Here is a 7,500-nt window from a genome sequence, read left to right as displayed (position 1 = left end):
AAATCCATACTCCTTTCTCTCGCTGTCACTTTCGCTCTCCTCTTCTCCCTCTTTATTTTAATCTTTGGTAATCGCTGGAGCTATTATCGCCATTATGAAGACTGTTATTATTCCGACTGCATAGTTCCAGTAAGCACTACAGTACTGGTGGTGATGGTGCTGACCGTAGAGGAGGAGGATGATGATGATGATGATGGTGATGATGAGGGGGGTCAGAAAGACGAGCATCACGTGTGGCGTTCGTTTATCCCACTGCCTGCAGTGCCAACATGGCTGCCCTTCCCCACTCCCTGGAACACCACCCCCCCACCCCATCCTCCTCCACCCCGCCTGCTGTCTGGCAGCCCCCCTGGAGGCTCTGGTGTAATAGACTGGCATGGCAGTGAGAGGCTGTCCCTCGGACTCGCAGTATTCAGCTCTCATATGAGCTCTCATGTCCATGGGCAGCTGTCCTTGGCTCTGCTTTCTCTCACTCCCGCTCTCATTCTCCTCCTCCTCCTCCTCCCTCTCTCTCTTTCTCTCTACTGCAACTCTCTCTCTCTCTCGCTGTCATTCCTGCTCTCCCTCGCTCTTTTTCTCTCTCACGCTGTCTATCTTTCTCTTTCTCTCTCCATCTCGCTCACACCATTACTCCTCTAGCTCGCGGCAGCGGTGGCGGCTGGGCTTTTCTGTCGGTGTGGAAAACAAACAGAGGTCTCCGGTAGCGGGGAGCCGCGCCCCGCGTCGGTAATGATTGCGCGACGGCAGCGGCAGACGCAGCGGAGGCGCCTGCAGCCTGCTCAGGCCCTGTGTATGTGTGTGTGTGTGTGTGTGTGTGTGTGCGTGAGAGAGAGAGAGCAAACGCCGGTGCTTACAGCTCGCCACATTTTACACACGATTTCTCCCGCAGCAGCCACCGGCTCCAAACAGAAGCAGTTAACCCCATCACAGCCACGGGGAACATGGGCAAGAGAGAGGAATAGTGTGTGTGTGTTTGTGTGTGTGCTGTTTGCTCTTGTATTTTATGTTGATGGTTCACAGCAAGTCACGGTGGAGGGGAAATGTGTGTTTTTGGTTGTGTGTGTGTGTTTATGTGTGTGTACACACATCCATATTTGGATGCCTGGATTTGTGAATATGTACAGTGGGGAAAATAAGTATTTGAACCCCTGCCGACTTTGCAAGTTTGGCCACTTGCAAAGAAATGTGTGATCTAGAATTTTAATGGTAGTAGTATTTTAACAGTGAGAAACAGAATATCAACAAAAAAATCCAGAAAACTGCATTTTATAAGATTTATGACTTTATTTGCATTTGATGCAAAAAATAAGTATTTGAACCCCCAAGTAAACAGCAAGAATTCTGGCTCCCAATGGCCAGTTATGTGCCCATAAAGCACACAGATTAGTCCTCATTAGGTCTAACAAGGTATACCTGATCTCAACTGGTGACCTGTATAAAAGAAACCTGTCCAAAGAATCATACTTCACACCTTCAACCTCACCACCATGGGCAAGACCAAAGAGCTGTCCAAGGACGTCAGAGATAAGATTGTAGACCTGCACAAGGCTGTAATGGGCTACAAAACCACCGGCAAGCAGCTTGGTGAGAAGCAGATAACTATTGGTGCAATTATTCATAAATGGAAGCAACACCAAACAACTGTCACCCGCTCTAGGTCTGGGGCTCCATGCAAGATATCCCCTCGTGCGGAATCAGTGATCATTCGAAAGGTGCAGAATAACCCCAGAACTACACAGGGGGAGCTTGTGAATGATCTCAAGGCAGCTGGGACCAGAGTCACCAAGAAAACCATTGGCAACACACCACGCCGTAATTTTTTTAAGTACTGCAGCACTCGCAAGGTCCCCCTGGTCAAGGAAGCGCATGCACAGGGCCATCTGAAGTTTACCATTGCACACTTGAATGATTCTAGGGAGGATTGGGAGACAGAATGTGGTCAGATGATACCAAATTCAAGCTCTTTGGCATCAACTCGACTTGCCGTGTTTGACGGGGGGGGAATGCTGAATATGACCCCAAGAGTACATCATACCCACCATCAAGCATGGAGGTGGAAACATTATGCTTTGGGGCTGTTTCTCTGCCAAGGGTACAGGACGACTCCACCGCATCAAGGGGACTATGGGTGGGGCCATGTAACGTGGAATATTGGGCTTGAACCTCATTCCCTCATTCCCTCCCATGGACCAAAATCCCTCCTGAGATGTTTGTAAACCTGGTGACCAACTACAAGAAACGTCTGACGTCTGTGCTTGCCAATAAGGGTTATTCCACCAAGTACTAAGTCATTTTTGTCAGTCAGTTTTGGGGGTTCAAATACTTATTTTTCGCATCAAATGCAAATAAAGTCATAAATGTTATAAAATGCATTTTTCTGGATTTTTTTGTTGACATTCTGTTTCTCACTGTTAATATACACCTACCATTACAATTATAGATCACACATTTCTTTGCAAGTGGCCAAACTTGTGAAATCGCAAGGGGTTCAAATACTTATTTTCCCCACTGTATGTCTTTATTGAATTGTGTAAGTGTATATTAATCAGTGTATGTTCATGTTCATGGATTCATATGGTGTGTGTGTGTGTGTGTGTGTGTGTGTGTGTGTGTGTGTGTGTGTGTGTGTGTGTGTGTGTGTGTGTGTGTGTGTGTGTGTGTGTGTGTGTGTGTGTGTGTGTCAGGTTTGTGTGTCAGGTTTGCCCTTAGCTGGTTTTTACCAATTTTTGCCAGGTAAAATTTATAAAATAACAGTAAATTAAAAAAATACATAACATATATCCTGAAACAGAGCATTAGTGTTTTACCCAAAGCAAATAAATAAAAAGCGATCTTATCAAATATTATTTTATTGTTAACCAAAATACTAGTCACAAAATCCAACCACTTCCTACAGATTTTATTCAATTTTATCGTCTTAGAATGCTTGAAAAGTACGCAGTTTTTTTATTTGATTTCTACAATTTTAGTCTCTGGTTGCTAAGCAGTTTGACAGTTTTTGACTGCATCTGAAATGTAAAAAAAAGTAGCGACACGCACGATATTGCTGCTTAGTTGGAAATGCAGCGGACGCTGGACCTGAAGTAAAAAACATAGCGGAAACCCTGGTATGTCTGAATGTGTGTATGCATGTGTGTGTGTTTGTGTGCAAGTGTGTGTGTGCATGTGTGTGTCTGTAACTGCAGCAGACAGGAGCTGGGTGGCCTGTGTCTGTCAGACAGTGAGAAGCAGGCCACTGCTCCTGGAGAAGCTCTGAAGGACAAACTCACCCAGCTGCTCACACAGACTGCTGCACATCTGGTCCACGCGCATCATGGTCTTCAGCAGGTCTTTCTTACGGTACTTGATCTCCACCGTGCCCTCTGGCTCCAGAACACCACCACTGCCAAAGACAGAACCCACTTAAGCTAACTTTTTTTTTAACGATTAGGACGCGCCATGTTTGGGAACGCTTACACCTTTTTATCACCTCTAGACTAGGCTAGAGATGACATTGGCCCTACGTATTATTTGCATACAATAATTAAATATACCATAACTATATACAATAATGTAAAAAAAATGTAAATTTTATAAAATATAAAAAAGATACATTAACAAAGCAGCTGCCATTCTACTGTTTGTGCGGCACCTTACCGGCTCTCCACGTCGGCGTACATCTCCATTTGTTCTGGGTTGATGGTCGGGTCGATCACCACCCAGGAGCCCCCCCTGAGCTCGGCCTGCGGGGGGATGTAGACCAGCACCGGCTGCCGGTACTCCCTCAGCCCGTCCACGATGTAGGCCCCGAACTTCAGCACCTGGTCATACATGTCTGTGGAAGAAATAAACGAGCAGTGAAGCTTGTGTTGAGGGTCAAGGCTTCTCTGGCTTTACTATACTTTCACAGAGTCATTGTCTTAGCCCTGCTTGTCACACAGTCGCTACCCACTGCCAGTGCCCACAACTGTGACCTTCATCTCTGCTGCTCACTAACTATAAGGACACAGGCTGCTCTTTCTGCTCTGTGAGGGCTCTGCCGAACAGATAATAGGAACTCTCTTACGGGAACAGGAGTGAGGAATGGCCTTCAGAGAGATATAGAGAAAGAAAGAAAGAAAGAAAGAAAGAAAGAAAGAAAGAAAGAGAGAGAGAGAGAGAGCAGGAGAGAGGGTGCGAGAGAGGCACAGTTGAGGGCAAACATAAAGCATCAGCCCAGGAGATGCGGCAGCACTTGCGACCAAGGCAACAGTGACCTTAGCAGCAGCAGCACCATCATCAGCATCATAGCAGCAGGGGTGGCAGCCATTGCAGCGCCACTGGTCCGCCCCTGTACTCCACCGTTAGTCTGGATTGAGGGGGTCGGTGGGAGGGCGGGCGCAAGGCAGGGACCCCGGTGTTCATTTCCAGTGCATTTCATGCATGGCGTCTCCTCAGCTTGGGGTCAGAGCCGGTTCACCCCTCCCCACCCTCCAAAATACACCAGTCCCGAAATGACTCTGCCAACACCAGCCCTATCCCCATTCCAATCCTCCTCAGCCTCCACTAATTTAATTTTTACATTATGCTGAATAACCTTTGCAGGGGAGAAGGAAAAAGAGAGGGGGGACCGGGGCTTAGAAGTAATGGTTGGAAAGTGGGGGGGGGGGCTTTCTGGGCCAATCCTAGATTCCATTTCCCAACCCCCACCCTTCTTCTTCCTCTCCCTCTGTTCCTCTCTCACTCTCCCTCCCTTTTTTTACTGCCTAAATTAGACTGCCTAGACCGCCTAGTAAAGAGTTTTCTTTTTTACTAATGTCAATTTACAGCCTAGCAAAGAGCTGCCTCTAATCTTTTCCTACTCATTACACACAATTTCCAAGTCGTTTGGCCGACGCGGCGATTGGCTCCTCGCGGTGTGTGCAGTGAGGGGTGCGCTGATTGTTTATTATTTATTTATTTATTTACTTACTTATTTACATCGTTCCCCCCGTTCTCTCCTCCCCTAGAGCTGCTCCGCTCCCACATTTTCCTGATGAACAATCAAAGTCCCGCGAGCGGGCGGGCAAACAGGCGAACGAACGAACGAACGAACCTGCTCCCCCTGGCCCCGTTGCAGCATATACGCATGAGCGTATGCAAACACATCACGCACCTCCACAAACACAATGCAGCAAAACTAACTAACAGAGCTTGGGAATAAGGGGCCGCGGCCCAACACATGCTAAATAACCACGCGACCGAACAGGACACAGCCCACACACAGTGCCGAACAAAACTTCTGTCCGAGAGGGTGCTCCGTGTAGCAGTTTACTGTACAGTATCCATAACGACTCTGCATTTATGGTAATACCATTTTTAAAACATCTAACACTCAAACCTGATCATGATCAGAGATATTTCCCTGGCTATCAAATTCACTTGGCCAATCAACGCATTATTAGAAACATCTAGAAACAAGAAGGGGTGGAAAAGATATACCCAGGTGTTTGCTAACTGCTCTGAATACCCACCTCCCACCACACACATTTACACACATACACACATACACACAAACACACATACAAAGTCAATCCCCACCCCTCGTTGGGCTGCCGATGAAGTAGATGGCAACTCCCAGAATGCACTGCTCTCACCTTTCCTATTGTTTTCCTGGCTGACTACAGGGAAGCCCAGCAGCCCATGACTATCAAAAGCGGAGCAGGACAAACAAAATTAATTAAACAGCGGCATGTTTGACACCTAGCTGTCTCCGTTTAAAAAGCTATTAAAGCACGCGCTGACACGCTGTCTCCAAACAGACACAACCCCGCACACGCACACACACACACACACACACACACACACACACATTCTTCCACACAGAACAATCATGCCGGGGCTGGCTGTGAGAGGGGATGAAGAGGGCAGGCAATACCAACGGCCAACTCATTTACATATTCCTACCCCGCTAGTCTGGTGCTACTGTAAACAGAGTCATGGACTACAGAGGCCCGGTAACCAGGAACTGATGACACCCACTGCTACTGTAAACAGAGCCATGGGCACTTTAAACTGGACTACTCCATAACCAGACATTAATGACACCTACTGCTACTGTAGCAGAGAGGCTATGGGGAATGGAGGAGCACGTGGCAGGTTGGGGGTAGAGTACATTTTTCTTTTCTTTTTCTTATTTTTATTTATTTCTATGAGATGATTGGAATTCTAAAAACCTGTTTGTGAAGTGACCTTGGGTGTCATGAAAGGCGCTTTAAATAAAATGTATTATTATTATTATTATTATTATTATTATTATTATTATTATTACTAGTGCTGTCAAACTGCGATTAATCACGATTAATCACATTTTTGTCATAGTTAATTAAAAATTAATCGCGATTAAATTAATCAAAATTTGATCTATTCTAAATGCCCCTTCAATTAATCATTTTATTTTATTTTAATGGTCTTATCAACATGGAAAAGTGGATTGGCTTGCTTTAAGCAATGTTTTATTTGATTGAAAAACAACATTGCCAAACGGGCGGTACAAAATAAAATTATAAAGTGCACATTTAAGATAAACAAGGACTCAGCCTATAGTGCAGTTAAACCATGGCTTAATATTTTTTGCTGCCAGCTGCCTGTTGACATTTTCAGACAACAGTGATGCTCGCTTCTTTTGCACAACACAACTTTTAAAGGTAAACTTTCTATTCAGAAGCTTTTTATCATCCATTTCGCCGTATCGCGCTCATCATTCACTCAAACGTGACGTTAGCCTACTACAAAGTTTGGGAGGGCAAAATAACGTTAATTTAAAAAAAAAAAAAAAAAACTTTAAAATTAATCGCGCGATAAAAAAATGAACGGCGTTAAAATGGGTTTGCGTTAACGCCGTTAATAACGCGTTAAACTGACAGCACTAATTATTACATGAGGTGGCATCATACTGACCTTTCATGCCCCCAGAGAAGCCCCTCCAGTTAGCGAAGACCATGAGTGGCAGGCCCTCACGGTTCAGGTCCTTGATGGCTTGGGCTGTCTTGAAGGCCGAGTCGGGGAACCATACCTGGCCTGCCTGCTGGATCAGCTGTCAGGGAAAGGGGTGAAAGGTTGGGAGGTCACAGAGATCACAGAGGTCAGTAAAGGGTCAAGCCTGTAAACTCCTGTCAACTGCAGTCAAAATGAATCACTGATGCCCTGACTCTAGCATGCTGAGCATCTCTGAGATATGGATGAGGTTTGTGTGAGGTTTGAGTAAATCAGCACTGGTGCCATTTGTTAACATCAAACTGCAGTGTGTGTATGTGGAGGGGTTGGAGGACATACTTTGGCCTCAGAGTCCAGGTTCGCAGGGTCTGCAGGGACACACAGCTCCACACATCTGGTTTCCACAGCGACCACTCCTGTGGGGATACCACCTAGCCTGTGGCCAAATTCAGTGTTTATCAAAACTGTCAATACAAACTCTCCGAAATGTCACTGTGATATGACAAAACACATTCATGCAAAGTCAATCACATGCACGCGCGCACACACACACAAACTCCATCTAAA

General features: G+C 45.9%; 1 protein-coding gene across 2 annotated transcripts in view; it reads right to left on the bottom strand.

Annotated features, from left to right (window-relative positions):
• LOC308369727 (acetyl-CoA carboxylase-like) overlaps nucleotides 1-7,500 on the bottom strand; it is a 72,622-nt gene that overhangs the window by 14,714 nt on the left and 50,408 nt on the right. For both annotated transcript variants that reach the window (XM_080844241.1, XM_080844242.1), the window contains 4 exons: nucleotides 7,273-7,369; nucleotides 6,898-7,033; nucleotides 3,637-3,814; nucleotides 3,270-3,382 (listed from right to left, as the gene is read on the bottom strand). In XM_080844241.1, coding sequence (XP_080700367.1) covers nucleotides 3,270-3,382; nucleotides 3,637-3,814; nucleotides 6,898-7,033; nucleotides 7,273-7,369 — 524 coding nt within the window. The remainder of the gene's footprint in view (nucleotides 1-3,269; nucleotides 3,383-3,636; nucleotides 3,815-6,897; nucleotides 7,034-7,272; nucleotides 7,370-7,500) is intronic.

Source organism: Sprattus sprattus (assembly GCF_963457725.1).
Source record: "Sprattus sprattus genome assembly, chromosome: 9".
Lineage (NCBI taxonomy): Eukaryota > Metazoa > Chordata > Actinopteri > Clupeiformes > Clupeidae > Sprattus > Sprattus sprattus.
This window is presented reverse-complemented; position numbering and strand designations above follow the sequence as displayed.